At 40.8% G+C, this 25,652-nt stretch overlaps 1 protein-coding gene across 4 annotated transcripts; it reads left to right on the top strand.

Moving 5' to 3' along the window:
* Nucleotides 1-337: 337 nt before the first annotated feature.
* LOC121552676 (transcription cofactor vestigial-like protein 2) lies at nucleotides 338-16,150 on the top strand. Of its 4 annotated transcripts, none has more exons than XM_045211198.1 (4): nucleotides 338-492; nucleotides 11,758-12,055; nucleotides 12,845-13,324; nucleotides 14,951-16,150. In XM_045211198.1, the coding sequence occupies exons 2-4, from the start codon at nucleotides 11,779-11,781 to the stop codon at nucleotides 14,992-14,994; spliced, it is 801 nt and encodes a 266-aa protein (XP_045067133.1). In that variant the 5' UTR covers nucleotides 338-492; nucleotides 11,758-11,778; the 3' UTR covers nucleotides 14,995-16,150. The 4 variants fall into 4 exon arrangements, with proteins under 4 accessions (XP_045067133.1, XP_041721619.2, XP_041721620.2 ...); XM_041865685.2 differs by lacking the exon at nucleotides 338-492 and adding an exon at nucleotides 9,961-10,309 and having other exon boundaries at nucleotides 15,094-16,150; XM_041865686.2 differs by lacking the exon at nucleotides 338-492 and adding an exon at nucleotides 9,961-10,309.
* Nucleotides 16,151-25,652: the final 9,502 nt, after the last annotated feature.

The raw sequence follows: 25,652 nt of genomic DNA, 5'->3' as shown, positions 1-25,652 counted from the left end.
TACCCCATTCCTCCAAACCATCATTTAAGTGAATCTTAAGCCACCCGTCCACCCTTCAGGACCCATATGGGGAGTGTTAAGTGGAACGGGGGAGACGGGGGAGATTTACCACTCTACAGGCAGAGAGAGACCACACAAAAGCAGCTACTGTACTGAGATAGAGATAGATAGATAGATAGATAGATAGATAGATAGATAGATAGATAGATAGATAGATAGATAGATAGATAGATAGATAGATAGATAGATAGATAGATAGATAGATAGATAGATAGATAGATAGATAGATAGATAGATAGATAGATAGATAGATAGATAGATAGATAGGAGGGGATATTTTCCCTCATGAGTAATGATCGCAAATCACTTTCCAGCCCCCGGTGCCTGCCTCGCTCTCCGTGCTGTGTCGGTGGTTGTGGGCAAGAATCTAGATCCCGGAAAAAGTATAATCGTGAGAGTGGACTGTTACGCTGATCTGATCCCCGTAACCCGGTAGGTCCTGCTGAAGGCTGGGAAGCATGGTGGTTTAAGCTTAAGATTCTCAAGATTCCCCACAACATAGCAGCAATGCTTTAGAGAGTTTCTGCAGCTTGTTATGGGAGATGCCTGGGATGGTTCCTGTAGTGTATATTTTCATTTAGTCTGAATGCTTGGCACACTCTCATCGTAAACAGAGGCCTAGGTAGACATAGATGGCATACCTGGTTTGCACTTCATGTGATGAAAGAAACCATTCATTAACATATCTAATTTACATAGCTGGGAAAGTATTTTAGAACTCAACAGCTATGAGGAATATTCCTGGAAAACAATAGAAAAATGCAGAGTGCGAATTATACCTGTGACAATCATAGGACCATATTTTTTTCACGGGACCTCCTCTGTGGAATTTTTTTATGGGCCTAATAGTAAAGATGTATTTTTACGGTAAACATGTATTACCTTTTAATGAGGCATGAACACAACCAGTCATGATGTTTTCATCTGATTGTCAAACGAATCACTTCAAAAAGTAGGCCACCTGCTTATGTTCGTCCACTCTAAAATAATTCCAGCATCCAAACAGTGAACTGTGCACTCGTTCTATTTGATGAATGGAAAGAGACATCTGTTACAAAACACCAAAAGGTGTAATAACATTTGACGATTGTCATTGGGTCTACACTCTTGTAGCCTGAAATAATTGATGCGTCTTGCTGACAAAATGACTGTTTTTGTGGAAAGAAAAGTTGGGACACCTGAAAAGGGGCTGAAATACGAGACTGTCCCGTGATGAAAAGTGCAGGCACATAGATTTTTTTTTTTTTTACCATTACACAGAGGTGAGGTTGTTTGTTTAATTTGGAATAAGCTTCTATTTTAATATTTACCACTATAGCTGTAAAATGGCATTTTAAACAAATAGAAGAATGGTTAAATTAGCATTATTTAGAGACACCCCCCCCCAAAGTTTCACTTTGTTGCATTTAGGGGGGCTCATGTCTCATTCAGGGGTCTGAGACCCCCCTGGGGCCCCCGTAATTCACACTGGAAATATGTCTCCTTACTGTATTACTTGATTAACCTACTGCAAACAGAATCTCAGGATATTCTCAATATTAGTTCAGTGAAATATCGTTGCAACTGTTAGTAGACCTATATTAAATATGCATTTAAACTGAAATGTACATAAAAATATGATAATAAATCAATGGAATTTGCCATAAAATATGTGTTCATGGTGAAAATCAAACCTTGAGTATTCAAATTCTTGGACAGTGCCCTCATTATTGTACACACCATGAAAGTTATTCATATTACATTCACAATTCAAATAACAAAATAAATGACAAAATAAATGGAGAATACATTTCAGTGAACATGCATGCCTACAAAAAGTACCTTAACCTGTTAAAATGTAAAGGCAATATGTAAAGTTTGATGAATGAAATCGTTACACTCTGTACTACATAAATACCCCTCACCATTCACATTCAAATATAAAATAATGTAATGTAATGTTTTTACTAGTAAATTGTGGGTGTTAATGGTGACCTGCTTGTACAAGGGGGTAGCTGTCATGCACATGTTGTTGTGCACCCAAGTTGTGTATTCCATTCTCCCCATGTCTGTCATGCACCTTGTTTCCAAGTATGGTCACTATGAGGGAGTTGTCACTGGGGGCCTTTGTGGGAAATTAATGGCCAACAGAGAAGGGCAAGAAAAACTGGACAGCTGCCTCTGTCACCACCCAGACAGGGTGGCTGTGAAAAGGGCCCACTGTGCAACGCTCCGGTGCAACGTCCCTTACACATGCTTTTCTGTTCATCTGATTTTGCTGTCAGCAGCTGTCTTTCATATTTTCACATTTTCTCGGGCTGTGTGCATTATCACCCCTGTCTGTCCCACACAGGCCCGGGGTTTGATTTGAACCCAGTTAGGATCAGGGCTGGAAAGCTAGAGAGCTATAATATGATACAGGATGTTCCATGTTTCACCTATTGTATATCCTAGAATCTTAACATTACAGTAATATAATGTCTCTTCAGTCCTTTAGCTCTCTAGAGAGATACGTCACATGGTGTGTAAGGTACGATATTTGGTTTGTCCAAAGGGGGAGAGGGGTTGGGGTCTGCCCAACTCGCATTCACATTCAGTTGGCCATGTCTGCAAACTAAGTCATGCGAAAACAAGGAGAGTGGACAGGCAGCAGTGAGTTTGCCTCATCAGTCCACGGTGGCCCCTATAAATAAGCCACAAGTGTGACCGAACTGATGGAGCCAAGCCCAAATTCCAGCACATGGATTGCCAGTGGCCTTCTTCAATTCTATGGGCATTAAGACACTCATTTATACTGAACAAAAATATAGACGCAACATGTAAAGTGTTGTTCCCATCTTTCATGAGCTGAAATAAAAGATCCCAGAAATTTTCCATATGCACAAAAAGCTTATTTCTCTCAAATTGTGTGCACCCCTGTTAGTGAGTATTTCTCCTTTGCCAAGATAATCCATCCACCTGACAGGTGTAGCATATCAAGAAGCTGATTAAACAGCATGATCATTACACAGGTGCACCTTGTGATGGGGACAATAAAAGGCCACTCTAAAATGTGCAGTTTTGTCACACAACACAATACCACAGATTACTCAAGTTTTGAGGGAGCATGCAATTGGCATGCTGACAGCAGGACTTTCCACCAGAACTGTTGCCAGATAATTTAATGTTAATTTATCTACCGTAAGCCGCCTCCAACGTCGTTTAGAGAATTTGGCAGTACGTCCAACCGGCTTGTAACCACGCCAGCCCAGGACCTCCCCATCCAGCTTCTTTACCTGCAGGATCGTCTGAGACCAGCCACCCGGGCAGCTGATGAAACTGAGTATTTCTGTCTGTAATAAAGCCCTTTTGTGGGGAAAAACTCATTCTGATTGGCTGGGCCTGGCTCCCCAGTGGGTGGGCCCATGGTTGCGCTCCTGCCCAGTCATGTGAAATCCATAGATTAGGGCCTAATGAATTTATTTCAATTGACTGATTTCCTTATAACTCAGTAAACTCTTTGAAATTGTTGCATGTTGCGTTTTTGTTTTTGTTCAGTATAGAAATGTGTTGTCGGACCATACAGTACCATATCATTTGAACATCTACAGAATCAAAACAAAAGTAAAAAATATATAATAATATGTATTTTATAGATATGTTTTTTCAACAGTTGAATATACAGTATATATATATATATATGTATATTTATATATATTTTTTTTTCAAGCAGTTAAGGTCATGTAGGTTTATAATTGAATAATCCACTTTTGTAGGATTTGCAGCAATATCTGAAAATGTGTATTTCCCAGACCCATCATCATTATAACCTTGTGTCCGAGGACTTTCTCTTCAACTGGTAAATAACCGTTTTGTAAAGGTTTTTCAACTGAAGTTATATTCCACTTACTAATAAGTGCTTTTTCAAAGTACCACTGGATGCTAACCTAGGGACATAACAGTATTGAACAGAGAGAGATTCTCTTCTCCTTCCATCAAGGTATCCTGTCTTGTGCTCCTAATGGCCCAGGATAAAAGAGGTGTTGAAATGAGGGCCACAATGGGGGATTCAGAGTGCAAGGACAAGCCTGCCCATTCGGTCCGCACAACCTTTTAAGCTCAATCAAATCAGTCCGGTTGCATTGTGTTTAATTGTATATATTTCTACCTCCTCATTGCAGCCACGGAGGAAAGATCTCTCCCTCTCTCCTTGTCCTTGCAGATATTTTCCTCACAAAAATATTAACATTCACTGATAGCTGTACTGTGCAGAAGCGACAGCTGTAGGTGTGACATTGTTACGACTTTGTGTTCGATGTGCACTCAATATTAATGGATTTTTCTTATGAGCAGCAGCCTTCATTCCTAATGATTTTGTAATGAAGTCTGTCATAGGAGAGACTAGGCAAGCATGTAAAGATTGACACACACATCCACTGTGCGACACTGACACTAGTAGTCATTATGTAATCAGTCAGTGATGTGGGGTCCAGTGGTATACCATGCCACTTGGGCCAGGTGATATCTGATTGACCATGGGCGTGTTTCAAAGTCCAGAGAGGCCAGGGGCCATGGCCAGATGATTACAAACGACCTGTATGTACCACACACACAAACACCCTGCTGTATCCTGCACGCACCCACACTCACTACACCCCGCTACCCCTCAAACACATTCACTACACACCCCTACCCCGCAAACACATACACACACGCACACACTCCACCCCACACCTCGTCCACCCCCCACATCGCCAGCCCCTCCAGTTGTCTCCTGAATCACAGGACTCAGTACTGATGGATGGCACATGACCATGACACTGGGCCCGACACTCCTCCATCCCAGCAACGTCTCGCCTTTGTTGGAAGTGAGCGTGTGTTGTTACAACGGGGCCGCCCTAATTTTAACTGCTAATGGGCTCGCCGCTCTCTGGATCCAGGTCCACTCCAGAAATAGGAGGCGCAGTGACATTCATGGGTTTGACAAGGGGCCAAGCCCCCAGCCAAAACACATTTGAGCCGGTGGGAATTTCTTGCCCCTGTAAAAATGTGACACTAATATATTTCTCCTAAATTTCTTCCCGACTACTCCCCAAATGCACGCTGGTCACCCGCACACCACATCCTTCAACCCCACCCTCATCCTGGTTTATACTGTACCTCACCCATAAAACTGGCAGGAAAAGATATGACTTCAATATGCAACAGGAGCCTGGTGACGTAGCGTGTGGTTGTTGTTATGCGGGTCTCTGTGGATGGGGGCAGTATTGCACGTTTATCACGTGCGCTCCGTGGAGGGGGCAGTATTGCACGTTTATCACGTGCGCTCCGCCGCCAAGCCAAACCCACGCCAACTTGGCATGGCACCACTTGAATGGCAAGGAAATATTTTTATGCTATTCACCTTTCAATAATATTTCCTCATCAACGAGTGCCGAATTTGCAGACGGGCTGCCCTGACCAGTGGAGGCTGCTGAGGGGAGGACGGCTCATAATAATGGCTGGAACGGACCAAATGGAATGGCATCAAACACATGGAAACCATGTGTTGGATGTATTTGATACCATTCCACCAATTCTGCTCCAGCCATTACCACGAGCCCGTCCTCCCCAATTATGGTGCCACCAGCCTCCTGTGCTGCAGACACACACTGCAGACACACTACAGACACACACACGCTACAGAGGGTCAATAGTAATACACCCTTTACCTTTACCTTATGAAACATTTATGAAGTTATGGAACAAATGTATTTCCTACAATTGACTCATATGATATAGGGCTTTTGTGTAGATAGTACTGCATGTAATGAGAAGCTGAAGCACATCTAGCAGTATCTCTCTTTTTAACCCTCTCAGCCACGGTACACCAAGATTGCCTGGGCTACAGCTGCGTGGAAAAAATTACAATGAGTGATACAACCAGGTCTGAATCAGTTTGGTCGTCTTGAATCATCTCATTCAAGCTTTGACAAAATGTTCAAGTTAAAGGTTAGGGTTAGACCTTGTAGGCAGAATACATCGTGTTCTCTAAGATGGAGAATCAGTCATCATATTATCTGAATCACCCGAATCTCAGATTAAATTAATTCTCAGACTTTCAATTCCTTTTCAATCATGTGTCTAAGATGGCGTATGGTCATTATGCCTCACAGAAGAGACACATTTGAAGACTAAACCAGTAAGAAACCAGTCCCTGAACTGTCAAGGTTTTCTGTTACAGAGCCGTGGACCTGGTCCTTTCAGCTTCTGCACAGAGAACCAAAAATAACTGCCCATAACATTCATTCAAATATTATTTGAAATGGCTGGCCTTGCTTTTCTTGGTTTGAATTCTAAATGAAATCTTTGTAAGTTAAAATAACACTGATTAAAAAAAGGAACTACAGTACATTGGTTTTGTTAGAGGACATTTACATGATGACCAAGACCAACATGAAATAATAGGGAAACTATCATTAGTTGATAAATCAAATTAAAATAATAATTAGCAATCTAGTGAAAGTCTAGGGAAGGGCTGGTCATGTTTTACATGACTTCATTTGGACTTTCTATATACAGTTCTCTTGGCGTGTTTTCCCTAATGGGGAGTGCTACTGTACATTGTCCTGGTTCAGCACATATGCAACTTATAGTCACCCTGGTAGTTTTTCAATAAATTCTATTAGACTAATGTCAGGCGTATCCAAAGGAATGAATGGGTGGATGAATGGAGTCAGAATGAATTTATACGCCTGGAAACGGCCTAGCAGCAGCTCCACAGCTGACGCTTCCTCCTCGCTCCGTTCAAGAGTCACCCCAGTGTCTTTGGATTTCCACATTTCCTCCCCAGGCCGGACCACGACTTCATCGCCACCTAATACTAGTGACAGGTGTCTCCGCCACGAGAAGGGGCTGCTGGGGCTCTACTGTGCGTATCACGCTTCTCTTATGCCATGTCGTGCTACGTAGTCAGAGCCCTGGCGAACCAATTGGACACACTGCAGGCCCACTGCGTCCTAATTTTGTCATAATATTGCCAGTCCCGATGTAGCAGGCCTCATATTTAGAAGATGAAGTGCTGTGATTAGAAACGAGTGCGGGTTTTTTTTTTTTCTTCGTGTTCATTACATGCATTTTAAATTATCATTGGCTCAAACAAAAAGGCTGTGTACTGCCTAGGATTTGACCTATGACCCTTGAACTTTCCCCCTGGTCCTGGGCTGTATGTGCCTATTCTGTGCTCTTTAATGGTTTCCTCATATGCTGCTGAACCTTGTGTGGCAGTGAGGCTGTGTGTCTGGGACAGGTGTCACAATATCTCTCCTGAAACAGAAACTCTCTGTTTCGCATTTCACACTGGAACTCCCACATCTAAAATGGTTGCTGTGGTCACATGAAGTGCATGATTTAACACCCATGTCACACTACCAGAACACCAAAAACCCAATGATGATCAATGGTCATTCCTCATACACAACACGGTCATGACAGGGGTTTGTCACCAATGACCTTCAGCTTCATTAATTTGAGGAGTCAGTTGTAAAATAAGAAAAGTTATATAAGCAGTTTGAAGAGTTAACATTTTAATCTTGTTGTAAGTATGTTAATGTTTTTGTAGAGATCCTGAAATAACTAGAGAAATAACTATCCTACTAATATATTCAGTCCTCATTCAGCTACTATGTAAAGTACATGTTTGCGTTCTTCGTTCACTTCTGGCAATGCCTTTGTGTGCTGCCCCTTTCACCCCCTCATTGAATGCAGTTGATGAACTGTTACAACTTTGAAATATTGATGAAGATATCAACAAAGATGATAAGTGTATGAATAAGTTGAATAAGTGCTAGAATACCCAGCCATTCTAAAAAGGTAGAGTACTTTGTTTGTAGACCTGAGACAATGTGCTCAGTAGACTGTAGACAAAACAGGAGGATAAAGTCAGCATGTGTTGCATGCATTCCACTGATGTGACCAGAGTGTTACTTCCAACCGTGCAGTGGTGCTGGGAGTAAGTTTTCATCTGAAAATCCAGAGCTGTTAATTGTGCATTAAAGAGGGCTGATGTGTGAGGGGCCTGGTTCTCCCCAACACAGCACAGGGCTGGCAGAGCAGAGGGGGTAGTGGTTTCCCCCATGGTCATATTTCTGCCACAGCTAACAAGGTTAATTGGGTGCAAAGACGCTCTCTTATCCAACTTTTCATCAGAGGGCTAAAATCATCTTTACCTTGGATTTCCTTTATATGATTTATCCAGCATCAGACAATTTTTGTGGGATTATGTTAAAAGGTTTGTCTCCCTTCAATTGTTGAAAAATGTAAAGAAATACAGTGAGCTCCAAAGTATTGGGACAGTGACCATTTGTTGTTTTTGTTTTGGCTCTGTACTCTAGCACTTTAGATTTGAAATGATACAGACGCACCAAAATATCATACCCCCAAGTCATGCTAACCTCTCACTATTACATTAACAGGGGGGGTTAACATTTTTTAGGGGGGGGTATGATATTTGTGGTTCCGTAACTTTGTCACTCATCATTATTTACGATTCATTCAGGACTACTCATAATCATGGTAGCATCCACATGAATGTAGAAGTGTTTAGAAACATATTATATTTTTTATTTACAATACAAATGACTCCAAAATGACACAATACATTATTTACCATTCATTTCAATTGGGCACAAAATAATCTGAAACACAACCAAAACAAACAGCAAATGATTGATATATCATTGCGTGGTAGGAATATGGGACCAAATACTAAACTTTTGACTAATTTAATACACATATTTGTCCCAATACTTTTGGTCCCCTAAAATGGGGGGACTATGTACATAAAGTGCTGTAATTTCTAAATGGTTCACTATGTGCTGGAGTACAAAGCCAAAACAACAACAAAAATGTGTCACTGTCCCAATGCTTTTGGAGCTCACTATATTTATGGTGGGAAAACCATTTGTCCAAGCCCACAATGACCATGAAAGTAGAGAGAGTCTTTGGATATGAATAGTCATTACCTGTCTCACTTTGTTCACAATAGACTAGAGCAGCATTTCTGTAATGTTAGTACCTTCATTCCAGTGCCATTATTGTTTGTTGTGAAATGATTATTATCATTCAAACTCTAGATAATGCATTCTGACCCCGACACAAATTGTGACCAAACTATTTAACCTCTGACCTTGGAATCTGACAGGCCACCGAGGGATTGTGGCACTCTGTACTGTGTGGGGTTGGAGCACTGAATTCCTCTCATTCATTTATTTGAACTGTTTACATAGACAGTTAACGCTAACAACGATCATTATGTTACATTCCGTATGTTGACATTTCTGACTCTTATTGTACTCATTGTTAGATACTACTGCACTGTTGGAGCTAGGAACACAAGCATTTCGCTACACCCGCAAAAACATCTACTAAATATGTGACCAATAAAATTTGATTTGATTTGGTTGTATTTATTAATAGGCCTTCACAGCTTACCACAGACCCATGAACGTTACGCCACAGGTCCATGGGTTTCTATCCAGGCCCATCAAACTGTAAAAGTATTCGAAAAAACATATTTTTTTAAAGGTTTATTTTCAACGTTATTTACAATAATGTTTTATCATGTGTGGTAACCAGTGAGTGACTAGCCTTATGTAAAGACACTATACATGGGATACAAATACAATTCACATGTGTGTGTGAAATTAGCACATTGGCCTGTAATATAGATTAAATGCAGGTAACATGCAGGTGCATATCAAATGAATTAATTCCAGGTAACAGTCGATATCAGTAAAGATTTAGCTTGTTACTAAGCTCTCCACTAAGTGGCCTACCCTATTTGGCAGAGCTCCATAGTATTTCATTTAGCATCTCGCATCTCATGACGGTAATGAAATGTTCATTGCAGACTTTCAGAAGAAAAAATAAACCAGCTTGTGAAGTGCTTTTGCTCCCTCATTGGTCAGATGCAGGCTCGTCCAGAGACACTTCAAAACCGCTGGCTGTGTAATGTCTTTACTTTTGCCCGCTACGCTCTCGCTGTCGCACTGAGGGAGCGTTAAGAAGGCAGGACGCGCAGCGCGATTGGGATAGAAACCCCGCTCCCCAACGTTCTTAATTACTTTAATCTCTCCGCGTTTAGGAAATTACAGCCCTACAATCTCCAATGAAGATTCTGCTTATTCTGTCAAGTTATTATCCGTGAGAATTCGCTTTTTTCGCCATGAGCTGCTTGGATGTGATGTATCAAGTGTATGGTCCACCACCTCAGCCTTATTTTTCCGCAGCGTATAGTCCATATCGTCACCAGGTATGTTATTGCTTGTGTTATTTCGCTTATTGGCAGATTTAGTGCACGGAAACTTTTGTCAGACTGGTGTGGAAAAAAACTTTTATCGCGCATTATGGCGTCATTTGGTCTCTCTAGGCTACTGTATTTTGGCAATGGCCACTTTAAAAATTATTCTACATTACAGCCGTGAGTCAATTGGGAACCAATAGTCCCTTTCAACAGTTATCTATTTAAGAAGAAGAATTTATTAGCCTATTGGCAATGCTAGGCCTACTTTTGATTGTTATTAATGATTCATTAATGAATAATGATAGCCATACCTCCTTGAATTGTTATTGACTATATCTAATTTGCGTGATAATATTGTTAGTTGATATAAGTGTTTATAAGTGTTTTAAACCAACATATTTTTCATGTTGTTTATAGATATGCTCTCCGTTTTGCTAAATCGAATCACTCAGGCTTAGACTATTGCATAGGCTACTGAATTTGTTGTTTCTAGATTATATTGCTATTTAGGATATTTTACTATGTGTAAATTAGGACTATTCTTAATATGTAGGCTACATTGAAATAGCCAAGGCCTTTATTAACCAATCAAAACAAAATAATGATGGGTCATTAATAGATTGTAGGCTTCGTTTACAACTTTTATTAAGCGTTCGTCAAGTCGAAGTTTTTCTTTTTTCTTTTTTGTTGTTGTAATCTATAGGCTGCAATATAGGATTCTTTACATTCACAACAATTACTTAGCTACCGTGTAACATTTTTCATGAGCATGGGCAGTTGAAAATTGAATAAGCAGTGCTCTAGTAACGATTTCGTTGAAGCATATCCGGTGATACATTACTGTAAATTAAGTTAATGCTTGTGCATGCACGAGTACCAGTTAGGCATATATGGGCTATTCGTTTTCCAGAGGTGCATTGGTGCTACGGCCCTCTTAAATGTTTGCCACTTTCTTAAAACCTCTCACATTCAATATACAAATGCAGATCTTCGTTTGCACAGAGAGCTGGTTTTCATATTTAAAATAGGTCGAAAGTCTTCTTTAAATGGAGTGAGTATGCAGAGAGAGAAGGGAATAGTGGGATTCATTCAAGACTCTCCAATGTTCATAATTAACCAATTAACTGATTGGCGATATGTTCACGGATTTAAATGCAATAGCTGTGTTCTTGAATCCAACCACTGTCACGTCTAAAAAATAGTTTGAGTAGGCCTATGAATGAGGAGAGGACCATGCTTTTATTTTTAATATACCATTTAAAATAGGTTTATTAAACGCACAGAGGCCACAATATAATGCGCAACTGTTGGACAATAATGAAAAGCGCAAAAATGTCACCCAAATGTGCAGGTGAAATTCAAGTAGATAATAGTTAACTTGATGCCTTGATAGGAATTAATATCTAATACATGTCAAGGCTATTACATTCTGACGTTTTTTTTATCGGATGTTTCAGAAATTGGCATTTTATTCCAAAATGCAAGAAGCGCAAGAGAGCATCAGTGGGGGCAACTCGTTATCGAACCTCCCGGGTCCGACGATAAAGGAGGAGGACTGCGCGCGAGAGAAAGATCACCCTCCAGAGGCCGAGTACCTGAACTCGCGATGCGTGCTCTTCACCTACTTCCAGGGGGACATCAGCTCAGTGGTGGACGAGCACTTCAGCCGGGCCCTCAACCAGCCCACCAGCTACGTCCCCGGGTCGGTCAGCAACAAGTCCGCACGAGGTAGACCTACATCCACCTCTTGGAAAGGTGCCGATCACAGAACCACTCCAAACACCTGTCCGCGCGCGGTTTCATTTCACCTCAATGACTGTGTATTTAGGCTACATAGAAGATACAGGAAACGTTTTCATAAATATTTGCATTCATTTGGCGAGTAGGCCTAGGTCTTGCATGCAAGTGAGTTCTTAGTTTTTGGTATATTATTGAGTTCACATCCTACTAAAATAAACAGCCTTTTAAAAGTTTGGATTTTAGAACAAATCAATTAATCCCATGTTTTGCTCCCATAGTTTCAGTTTCAGTTGGCAGTCATTCACCACTCTCATTTGTGTTTGATCAAAATTACAACGGAATCAGAAAGTCAAACAAAATTGATGGGCACGACGAATTGCTATAAATAAGGCAGTTGAAAATATGATAACATGGGTTCTGTGAAATTTAGGGTGCAGACTTATTCACTATATTGTAGGGGAACTTGTAGTGAGGGTTTGGTATCATTTCTCTGTTGCATATTACTCCCTTAATGAACTAAAATGTAATTATATGACCAATATTACATAGCCAACCATTCTCCAATTTTGATCAACCATCAGGAATAATGGACAACAACAATGATATTCATCCATGCATCTTTTAATGTTCTCCTTTATTTCATCCTTTCAATTGAATTGATCATTGAATGATCAGTCTTTAAACTCTGCTATTTTACCACATCCTCAGAACAGGCTTATCGATCCTCACCCAAAGATACATTCATAGTCTTTACCACATAATTGATCTGTGATTGAGCATTTCAATGTGTCTGTGGTTTCCCAGATGGATCATTCCCGATGAGCCAGAGGAGTTTCCCCCCGTCCTTCTGGAGCAGTACGTACCAGCCCTCCTCCATGAGCAGTGCCTTAGGAGCCTCCCACTCAGAGATACCCTTCCCTGGGGACCCTTACTCCTCCGCCTCCCTACACAGCCACCTCCAACATGCCACCCCGGAGCCCTGGCACCACTCACACCACCACCACCACCACCCCTACTCACTTGGTGGGGCCATCGGCACCCAGGGCTCCGCCTACCCTCGACCCAGCATGCACGAGGTGTACGGCACACACTTTGACCCCCGCTACAGTTCTCTGCTGGTGCCCTCCGTCCGGCCACACCGGCTCCCTCCATCCACTGTCCCCGGGCCGAGCGCCTCACCGTGTGACATTGGGAAGAGTGAGTCAGCCAGCTCGGCCTGGACCGGGACCTTCACAGGGGCAGGGGCAGACATCAGCCAGAGCATCGGCCTCAATGTAGACGCAGGTAACAACAGCAGCAATAACAACAACAACACACTCTTCGTAAAGGAGTAGTTGTTCCAAGGGCACTTCAGAATAGCCTTAGTTATTTGATTGTCCCCAAACATGCGCAACTACTATTGTGTGCTCTACAATTCATTTAAGGTAGAAGTTAAGAAACGTTGCAATGCCTTACACCGGGGTTATGCTTACATTCATAACACAATGCAATCTATTATTCTGGTTAATTTCTTCAATGATATTATATTGTACAACATCCATATCTTCCAGCCATCTGCAAGTACAACTTAAGTGTTCAATTTTCCCCCTCCACTAATGCATTGTCAGTGTACTGAGGTTCACATTCATCTTATTTCCTTTCTCCCCTCTTAACCTTTTACCTCAGTGGGCTAAATCAGGGTCACACAGAACGTTTCATGGTAGTCTTAAACAAATCTATTTTGAAACAAAGTATACACCTCACACACATGGTTATGGGCTTAAAAAAAGAAGACATCTGTACCATGTCAGATATAGAGTTGAAATGTTTTCTATTTTGAGTTTGCATCCCAAGACTTCACTTTATATACATCACAGAAGACTGATGAAATATAACAAAACTGTTTGACATAGAAACACCAGATTTTTGTCGTAAAAAAAGTATTTATTAATGAGAAAATTATGAAAAATATCTATAACTTTCCACCCATGAGGCTAAAGAGGGTGCTTTTGGTAATTGACTGAAGGAAGGGCTACATCATTCTCTTGTAGATACTGTCAATGCTAATGCTTCAACTTGTCAATGTGAAGACATACTGTATGTCTAAAGGGCATTCAATACCGTACCCCAGCAAAAGTGTGTGAAGTATTTGTACAGAGTAGTATTTGACCTTGTCAGGAAGAATATACAGTGTCTTCAGAAAGTACTTTACAGGGAGGTAGCTGCTATGTACATTGGTCCTCTGTAGCTCAGCTGGTAGAGCACGGCGCTTGTAACGCCAAGGTAGTGGGTTCGATCCCCGGGACCACCCATACACACACAAAAAAAATGTATGCACGCATGACTGTAAGTCGCTTTGGATAAAAGCGTCTGCTAAATGGCATATTATTATTCTTGAGAAGAGACCAGGGATATTTATTTCACTATATTCAACACCACCTCTGTTTTCTTTACTTTTCTCCATGAGGTCATACAATAGGCTACATACAAACAGGCCACAAATAACACATAACATAAATATCAGATGGAGAAAATAAATATGGGGGAGAAAAAAAATCTACTAAGAAAGTCAAACAAAAGAAAGTGTGATGCTGCCAATTCATTTAAGGTAGAAGTTAAGAAACATTGCAACGCCTTACACCGGGGTTATGCTTACATTCATAACACAATGCAGGTTTTCTTTCTCCCTGGGAAAACAGTTGTCTTGTCAAGGCCACTCTCCAACGCTAAGAAAGACAATGTCTCTGTGGTTTAACAGGTTGAGTTCTCTGTCTCTGCTTTTTCCTGGGAGGCAAAATGATTTTTTTCATACTTTTCTGCTTCAGGGCTTCCTGCTTCTACCTATAAGCCATTTGGTCTCCCTCTTCCTAATCATCTTCTCTTGCCCTCCCTTCTGTTTTCTCTCTTTCTTTCTCTTTCCTGTCCTCTCAGGTCTGCAGGCCCAGGATAAGAGCAAGGACTTGTACTGGTTTTAAAGCTCTGCTGCCCTCCAGGCCTGAGCTGGCCTCTGTGTTTCTCTGCACTGTGTGATATTGACAGACATTTTCTGTAACAGATTCTAATCTCACTTGCAGCTCGACGCTACACCCTCTGTGGCGGAAACATCCTCAGCTGAAATTATGCCATTGTGGAGACCATCTGCTGGAAATGCAGTGGACAAGGGAGAGAATCTAAAACTGAGTCTCTCCTACTTAAGAGAAAGGAGGGCAGGACTTGCTGGACAGCTTGCGAGAAATACTAAGTGGTGTGACTGACAACTGTTATCTGGCCAAGACTGAACGCTTTCAACTCCTCCAAAGAGGACACTTGTTGAAAAATAAAAAATAAATAAAACCCTTTTATGGTGAATGTGTGAAACTGGAACATCAAAAATGAGATTTGACAAGAGCACACTCAGAGACTGGACAAACACTATTTGCCATTGTTGTTTCTTTATCCGTGAAAGGAGAGGAGCAAGAGAGAGGAGCATTCTCTAACATGACTGAAGTGAGCACCGGCTATTTGAAGCCACTTGACTCAATCTATAATGCTCCCCAGCAGCTGTCAACGACAACTGTTTCAGAACTCAACGGACACACGCAATCGTACTGTCACTGCACAGTGTTTGACCAGGGGCTCCGGACTTCATAAAAGGAGCATTTTGTCAAATCTGGACCCCGACCCACAGGGAACAACTGGTTTGACTGTTGATTTTGAGGGGGAAGGGTGGACAGGGGGTAGCAGAAGTGGACACACAACTGTGCTATGTATGTATGTCTGTGTGCGATCTATGGGCAGCTCTATACATGTGTAGGATCTTAATTTGATAATAATTCACGTTTCCTGTTGCTGCAGGATTATTTTGCTGCTTTAGCAAACTGGCTCAAATTAAGATCCTACATCTGTGAGAATGTTGCATTAAAGATTGTGATCTTTATAAACGTATTCCTCATTGTTTTTCAGTCATCCCAGGTATAAAGCAAAGTCAAACGAATACCCATTTAATATTGTATTGTGACCATATTAATATATTGCCATTTAAAGTAAAATGTAAATGTAAATGTAAAGTATTTTTTCTTGATACAGTTCTGATGTAATGTCAATGTGTTGCCTGTAACTATAAAGCAATGGCACAACGTGATTAAAACTCAACTATAGACTCTGTGCTCACTCTCAACTGATTGCTTAGGCCAACATGTACACGGCAGATAAAATGGGTGATCTATAGAAAATACAATTTCATAGACAGTCCAATTGAAAACTATTCTGTTTGATGATGTGAGTCTGTCTATTATTCTAGTTAATTTCTTCAATGATATTATATTGTACAACATCCATATCTTCCAGCCATCTGCAAGTACAACTTAAGTGTTAAATTTTCCCCTCCACTAATGCATGGTCATTGTACTGAGGTTCACATTCATCTTATTTCCTTTCTCCCCTCTTAACCTTTTACCTCAGTGGGCTAAATCAGGGTCACACAGAGAGTTTCATGGTAGTCTTAAACACATCTACTTTGAATCAAAGTATACACCTCACACACATGGTTATGGGCTTAAAAAAAGAAGACACCTGTACCATGTCAGATATAGAGTTGAAATGTTTTCCATCCAAATACTTCACTTTATATACATCACAGAAGACTGATGAAATATAACCAAACTGTGTGACATAGAAACACCAGATTTTTGTCGTAAAAAAAAGTATTTATTAATGAGAAAATAATTAAAGCTATCTTTCTACCCATGAGGCTAAAGAGAGTGCTTTTGGTAATTGACTGCAGGAAGGGCTACATCATTTTCTTGTAGATACTGTCAATGCTAATGCTTCAACTTGTCAATGTGAAGACATACTGTATGTCTAAAGGGCATTCAATACCGTACACCAGCAAAAGTGTGTGAAGTATTTGTACAGAGTAGTATTTGACCTTGTCAGGAAGAATATACAGTGCCTTCAGAAAGTACTTTACAGGGAGGTAGCTGCTATGGAATAACACAAATAACACATAACATAAATATCAGATGGAGAAAAGAAATATGGGGGAGGAAAAAAAATCTACAACAAAAGAAAGTGTGATGCTGCCACCATATGTTCACTTTCTCAGATGGTCTTTTTGATTGTTTCAGTTTAGCACTGGACAGCTGTAGATTAATATCAGCTTCTGACAAAAGTGATGAAAGACACGAAAGGGGTGGAGGGTCTCGCTCCCTTCCCGGAGAACCACTAACAAAGGACTCTTTTCAGATGGAAGCGTTTTAGCAGTTAATGGGATGAAATGTGCAATTTGCAGGTAAAATAGGCTACATGCAGTGTTTGGGTCAATGAATTAACCTACTACATGTAGGCTAAGTGAAAAATGATTGATGAGTTTTAAAACTATCAGTGTGTAGGCTATGTGTTCTTATAACATAATTGTTATTGGTAGCCTACCATCAAAGTGTTGTCTATTCAGCGTCATCTGGGTAAAACAATTGCTTGTTTAAATGGGCTATAGCCTACTAGCATCAACTTGTCTATGTGGCATGTAGACAAAAAAGAGCATTGCATAATAGATTGGTGTGTAGCATAGCCACGGGTTGTAAGGGTGCTGCAGCTGCAAAATCATATTGAATAAATATAAACATCTTTTTACAAAAGTAGTGCACTGGGCCTTTACAACTCCTGTATTAGCGGACTCATACAGCCATCTGCAGCGTGGGAGAAATGTCCCCCCCTCCAAACATCTTCCCGCAGTTCGGCTAGGCAATAACAGACCAGTTTTAGTTTGAGTGTGCCACCCAGAACTGTGCGAATAGAAGCCACAAGTCTTGTTTCCAAGCCGTCGGCACCATGTGGGTGACTCTAACCGGTTGCAAAGAGTGCGAGCCAGCTGGTCCTCTGGAACATGCAATGGGACACACGATAGCCTTTCGTGTCGCTATTAGGAATATTTTTGAGGTTAACATATAATCTAAAAGCAGGAACTCATAAATTCTTGGTTGCTACTTAGAGATTTAGCAGAGGTGTCATTCACATTATCCTAAAAACACACAGACCTCCATGTCCTTATGTGGAGAGTGTGATCTGGGGCCAGTTGTCACTATGTGTGACCTTCAGCAGTGGCAGGACAATAAGCGACACCAGATCAGTCAGGTCCAGCACAGCAGACAGCCTATCACAAGACATTTTAATCACTGTGTATATTAATTACTCTAGACTTCTTTTTTAAATATATTTTTTTCAGTGGGGTAGATAAGCTTTAATATTGCAGATAGATTGTGGCTTCCATCAATGTAATTGTCTGCATCATTTCCAATCCCCCATATATATTTTTGTAAATATATATACAGTACCAGTCAAAAGTTTGGACACACCTACTCATTCCAGGGTTATTCTTTATTTTTACTATTTTTTACATTGTAGAATAATAGTGAAGACATCAAAACTATGAAATAACACAAATAATCATGTATTAACCCAAAAAGTGTTAAACAAATCAAAATATATTTTATATTTGAGATTCTTCAAATAGCCACCCTTTGCCTTGATGACAGCTTTGCACACTCTTGGCATTCTCTCAACCAGCTTCACCTGGAATGCTTTTCCAACAGTCTTTAAGGAGTTCCCACATATGCTGATCACTTGTAGGCTGCTTTCCTTCACTCTGCCGTCCGACTCATCCCAAACCATCTCAATTGGGTTGAGATCGGGGAATTGTGGAGGCCAGGTCATCTGATGCAGCACTCCATCACTCTCCTTCTTGGTAAAATAGCCCTTACACAGCCTGGAGGTGTTTTGGGTCATTGTCCTTTTGAAAAACAAATGATAGTCCCACTATGCCCAAACCAGATGGGATGGCGTTTTGCTGCAGAATGCTGTGGTAGCCATGCTGGTTAAGTGTGCCTTGAATTATAAATAAATCACAGACAGTGTCACAAGCAAAGCACCCCCACACCATGACACCTCCTCCTCCATGCTTTACGGTGGGAACTACACATGCGGAGATCATCCGTTCACCCACACCGCATCTCACAAAGACACGGCGGTTTGAACCAAAAATCTCCAATTTGGACTCCAGACCAAAGGACAAATTTCCACTGGTCTAATGTCCATTGCTCGTGTTTCTTGGCCCAATCAGGTCTCTTCTTCTTATTGGTGTCCTTTAGTAGTGGTTTCTTTGCAGCAATTCGACCATGAAGGCCTGATTCACACAGTCTCCTCTGAACAGTTGATGTTGAGATGTGTCTGTTACTTGAACTCTGTGAAGCATTTATTTGGGCTGCAATTTCTGAGGCTGGTAACTCGAATGAACGTATCCTCTGCAGCAGAGGTAACTCCGGGTCTTCCATTCCTGTGGCGGTCCTCATGAGAGCCAGTTTCATCATAGCGCTAGATAGTTTTTGCGACTGCACTTGAAGAAACTTTCAAAGTTCTTGAAATGTTCAGTATTGACTGACCATGTCTTAAAGTCATAATGGACTGTCGTTTCTCTTTGCTTATTTGAGCTGTTTTTGCCATAATATGGACATGGTCTTTTACCAAATAGAGCTATCTTCTGTATACTCCCCCCCTACATTGTCACAACACCTGATTGGCTCAAACGCATTAAGAAGGAAATTAATTCCACAAATTAACTTTTAAGAAGGATGACCTGTTCATTGAAATGCATTCCAGGTGACTACCTCATGAAGCTGGTTGAGAGATTGCCAAGCGTGTGCAAAGCTGTCATCAAGGCAAAGGGTGGCTATTTGAAGAATCTCAAATATAAAATATATTCTGATTTGTTTAACACTTTTTTGGTTACTACATGATTCCATATGTATTATTTCATAGTTTTGATGTCTTCACTATTATTCTACAATGTAAAACAATTGTAAAAGATAATAAAGAAAAACCCTTGAATGAGTAGGTGTGTCCAAACATTTGACTGGTACTGTATATATATATTTTTTAAATATATTTTCCTTTGTTATTTTCCCCTAACCCTACCACCCCTCCCTTAATTGGAGTAATCTAATGGACAACAACACTTAGTCTTCTACTTCCAGCTTATACATACTATATACATTTTACAGACACAGTATATTTTACAATAGTGATCTTTGTTTGTTTTTAGTCCCATCCTTCAGCTACCCTCAATCCCTCCCATCTATCTCTGAAGACCATCCAGTTTTGATTTCTATTTACCATATATTTTTAACTGTGATACTTTAGGCTTCTTTGCACCAATAGGCTATGCTATAGGCCTAAGCCCTATGTCAATTGATTTTTGTACATGGATAGATAGGCTATCATATTACAGCATGCATACTCCAAGAAGAAAAGCTCTTACATTGGCCTTCTCACTATGGTCTCATAAAATTGGAAACCACACTGTGGACAGGTTATTTATGTTTGCCAAGATAGAAGGTATCCATCAACACATACTGTATAATTTTAGTGTGCTTAACATTACATTGCCCCCAGTATAGTTTGTCTCAACCATGCAAAAACATCCTCCACTTCTATAAACCATTGGCACTACTTCAATTTGTTTGGTTAGAATATAATTACCCCTATCAGTTTGCTCAGAATTAAAAAGTGCATCTGATATATTCCACCCTGGATTGAGGCTTGCATTATAATATAACCTTAGAGAGTTGAAACATGATTGTAAACACATGCCAGGCTAAATGACAGAAGGCATTCTGTTTTTCTATTTAGTCCATGAATTAATCACAGTGTGATCTATCTCACACCCTCAACTTCACCATCCCAAGCACTGGCTGCCATGCTCTGCTCGCATTGCCACAGTCAGTTCTCTCTGGGCAGAGTGCCACCGCTCAGATTAGCATTCAGCCTTCTCTCCATCATAGTCATACAGAGTATAGGGCTTGTGGTGGGTCTACCTCTACGTAAACGCAAGACAGGATCACTTACATGTACCACCTGAGAGACTTGTAGTGTGCTACATGCAGCCATGTTGCAGTAATGCCTTATTTTCCAACTCTGTTCATCTTGATTTGAGAGGAGCCCTCATGACCCCTCATGACCCCCACTATAGCATGTCATCTCTTTAGCCTCTGTTTCTTTCTTTGTCTGTCTTTATTTATGGCTCAGGAATCCATCCTTGAATTCAGATGAATTAATGGAGGTTGTTTATGAAAGAAATAAAAACCAATGGTGGGCCCTTGTAATGCGCTGACAGTCAACTATATAAATTAGTGGGCCATCAAAAAGGTCACAGGTCAATAGTTTGAAAAGATAACTATTGACAACCTGAGCAACTCCTACAGTATACAGTATGTCAATAATTCATAAGGTAATATGCCCAATAATCTTTCCAACAATAAAGGCAGGATTTAAAAAATTATTTGTACAGTATACAATCATCTATGTCTGTGAGCTTCCGTTTGTATTTAAACACTTTGATAATACAAATTCCTAGGGATCATATTGTAGAACGTTATTTGCTCAAATTAATTAACGTCGAGGGCCACATAAAACCTCCTGGCGGGGCTCTGTCATGGTATCACTGTTGTAATGCCTGCTACTTGGCCCTCTCACCACCACTGAACAGAGGAGTTGGATGTTGGAGTTTGTGTGATAATGCCTCTCCCTGGTTGTAGAGGAATGCCAACCACGCTAATGCTGAAGTTGTAGAGCAGCTCTCTCTATATGATATTCAGACCATTCACATGTGCCACATGGCTGCCGATTCTCACACCATGGCCATTGGCATTTTTCACATTAGTCAACATAAGCACTACAAATGTGTACTTGGAACCCTGTCCACACAGGAGCATCCTGCTGGTGATATGGAGCAAACTGTTTTTAAAACATGTTTTTATGTGAATAATTTATCCAAGGATGCTATTGATTTGAATGTATTTCAAAGCCAGCAAAACAGAATACTCATCTACATACTACATAGCTAGAGTGACTCAACATCCACCAAGACTATCTGTATTTCTTTAAGTTTGACCTCAAACTGACATTCCATGTCTCAGGATGGACAAAGGATGTTCCTGAACTAACAGCTGATTTAGGACCCTCCAAAGCATTTTAGTCAACTGGTCTGAGGGGGACATGTATTCTCCTTTAGGGTCTACTTTAGAATGGTTTATGACAACAAATGGTGATAGGCACTGATGCCATTTTGAACTCACAAAGATCTGAAGGCATGTGGTTAATCATGTAAAACATACAAGGGTCGTTCCACGAAATGAGTTCCTTTCGGGTAGTGAAAAAGAAAAAGAAAAACGCCACACACTGCTGCTCATGCTCCCAGGTGATTTTATTATAACAACGTTTCGACCGTTAGGTCTTCATCAAATAAAATAAAATAAAATAAAATTTTATTTGCCACATGCGCCGAATACAACAGGTGTAGACATTACCGTGAAATGCTTACTTACAGCCCTTAACCAACAATGCATTTATTTCTTAATAAAAAAGTAAAATAAAACAACAACAACAAAAAAAGTGTTGAGAAAAAAAGAGCAGAAGTAAAATAAAATAACAGTAGGGAGGCTATATACAGGGCGGTACTGGTGCAGAGTCAATGTGCGGGGGCACCAGCTAGTTGAGGTAGTTGAGGTAATATGTACATGTGGGTAGAGTTAAAGTGACTATGCATAAATAATTAACAGAGTAGCAGCAGCGTAAAAATATGGGGTGGGGGTGTAAATAGTCCGGGTAGCCATGATTAGCTGTTCAGGAGTCTTATGGCTTGGGGGTAGAAGCTGTTGAGAATCCTTTTGGACCTAGACTTGGCGCTTCGGTACCGCTTGCCGTGCGGTAGCAGAGAGAACAGTCTATGACTAGGGTGGCTGGAGTCTTTGACAATTTTGAGGGCCTTCCTCTGACACTGCCTGGTATAGAGGTCCTGGATGGCAGGAAGCTTGGCCCCAGTGTCACGCCCTGGCTCTGGGACTCTTATATGTTGAGCCAGGGTGTGTAGATTCTATGTGTTTGTGTTTCTATGTTAGGATCTAGTTCATGTGTATCTATGTTGGCCGGGGTGGTTCTCAATCAGAGGCAACGAGAATCAGCTGTTGCTTGTTGTCTCTGATTGGGAACCATACTTAGGCAGCCTGTTTGGCACAGTGTATTGTGGGATCTTGTTCCGTGTATGGTTAGTGTTTGTTACCAAGGACTTCACGTATCGTTTTGTTGTTTTTGTTCGTGTGGTGAATATAATAAAGTATGTTCGCATTCCACGCTGCGCATTGGTCTACTCCTTTCGACGATCGTGACACCCAGTGATGTACTGGGCCGTACGCACTACCCTCTGTAGTGCCTTGCGTCGGAACCCGAGCAGTTGCCATACCAGGCGGTGATGCAACCAGTCAGGATGCTCTCGATGGTGCAGCTGTAGAACTTTTCGATTCAGGCATCCATATCCCAGATGGGGGTGGAAGGTCCTATATATAGGGGCAGTGCTCAGTGACATCACTCCCTGAAAAAGGAAGTAAAAATATATAATATAGGTTCACAATATCAACATTCAATATATCAAAATATATGAGCATACATGAGGAATGTGATCAATATTTTGGGTAGTGTAACCTGGCGAAAAATATATATTTTATTTCATCTATTAAAAGCCAAATAAAGTAACAGGGTTGACCGTAACAGGCTTGACGATGTCATCTTAAATCAGCCATAGGGATTGATGTGTAATGCTCGACCCTGTCAGGGTTGAGTGTAGAGGTAACGTGGAATCACACGCAGGACACACAGAGGTTCGAAACAGATGTCTTAGTGAAGTCCAAGGAAACAAGCCAACCACGGCAACAGGCCACAGGCGAACAATAACGCACACTGGTAAGTACCAAAAATAAAAGCGCACAACGTGCGGGACTCTCTCTAACAAAACGAATACAGAGAGAACAGAACAGCAAACTAATACAACACGTGACATCGAACAATTACACACAACACCTGACCAAACACAAGAGAACTAAATAGGACGCATAATGAACACTAACAAGGAACAGGTGTAACAAACAGACAAAACCAATCAAACATAGAAACATAGAACGGTGGCAGCTAGTACTCCGGAGACGACGACCGCCGAAGCCTGCCCGAACAAGGAGAAGGAGCAGCCTCGGCCGAAACCGTGACAGACCCATTAAGTATTCCACCACAAAACACCAGAAAATTGCCAAAAAGAGTAGAACCAGCTCACCTGCTTTTACACTATGATTTTACGATTATTATCGTATCAAATTATTTAAAAAGGAATAGTTTCACCATATTAAAACAAGATTTCCGTTCATGTAACAGAGTTGACCTTAAAATGAGGGACAGATTTTCTTACCTTAAAATAAATCACTAATCACATGAAATAAATATTAACACACACACAGACTAAATAACTCAAAATCTGTGGGGCAGAATCTGTGGGGAAGAAGTTTCTACTTTTACTTAAATGTCTAATTGTACTACTTTTACTTTGCACCAATGCACATCCATCTCAGCACTGATCTATGAAAGTGAGAATATCCTATTTCACTGCAGCGCTCACTGTTTGCATGTTAACTGGGCTGGAACACTCCTAACAATGGAAATGAATCCTCATGTCTTGTTCTAGGAATTCCTCACATATCTAATACACTTTGCTACAGTCCTCTGGATGGGAGAAACCAAGTCAGTGGTTACAAACGACTGACAAAATGACACTGGAAGGTAAAAGATCTTGGCCTTAAAGACAAATTGTTGACATGGGAGGGAGTATTTTGTGTGGAGCTCTGATGGACACAAGCACCGTCTAAAACAATGGATGGGGGACCGACAATGAAATCGAAGAAAAACACACTTTCAAGTCCAACCGTCAAAGGCAGAGTAAAAGCTTCAGAGCTGTAAACTTTAGCCACAAAGGGATTGACTTTCCACCTGCAGCCTGAGGAAGAAATCACTGGTTTTATTCCATAGCTGTATTTAGCTTTTTCCTCTCCATAGCCTGCCACTTTAGCCAACAACAACTGTCATCTTCCCCCCTGGAGTGTGTACAGTGAGATAGACTGTAACTGAATGTGAGTTTACACACAAACACAGAGTTTCTCTGGAACTGGAGCCACTTGGTGAAATACATGCATCAACAAAGTCATTGACAACCCACATTAACAAATCACAAATTGTATGATCTTGTTGTCAGAATCTGCAATTACTGACCAGAAACGTGGGACATTAAAGGAGAGAAGAAAAAGTAGGGAGTATGGAAAAACAGCTGTGGTGGTCGTCGGCCAAGACTCCACTGCCAAAACTGTCAGTTGCTGAATAAAACAGTTATTTTTGGAAAACATACCGTAGGGTGATTTTTATTGAGGTTTGTTTATGCCTCTTTTGGGTAAATTACAACACTGTCATCTGTGAACTTGAAAATGCCAACAATGTATACAAAATACATGCCAATATGAAGTTCATTTATACTTATTGAGATCCATTACATGCTTTTACATTTTTAGCAAACATATTTAGCAGACTTTCAGGTGTACCTATCTAGAGCGTCTGATTTATTAGAACAGATAGAAGAGCCATTATCTATCAGAATCCCCTAGAGCAGGGGTATTCAACTCTTACCCTATGAGGTCCGGAGCCTGCTGGTTTTCTGTTCTACCTGACAATTAATTGCACACACCTGGTGTCCCAGGTCTAAATCAGTCCCTGATTAGAGGGGAACAATGAAAAA

Source organism: Coregonus clupeaformis, chromosome 36 (assembly GCF_020615455.1).
Source record: "Coregonus clupeaformis isolate EN_2021a chromosome 36, ASM2061545v1, whole genome shotgun sequence".
NCBI classification, from domain to species: Eukaryota; Metazoa; Chordata; class Actinopteri; order Salmoniformes; family Salmonidae; genus Coregonus; species Coregonus clupeaformis.
This window is presented reverse-complemented; position numbering and strand designations above follow the sequence as displayed.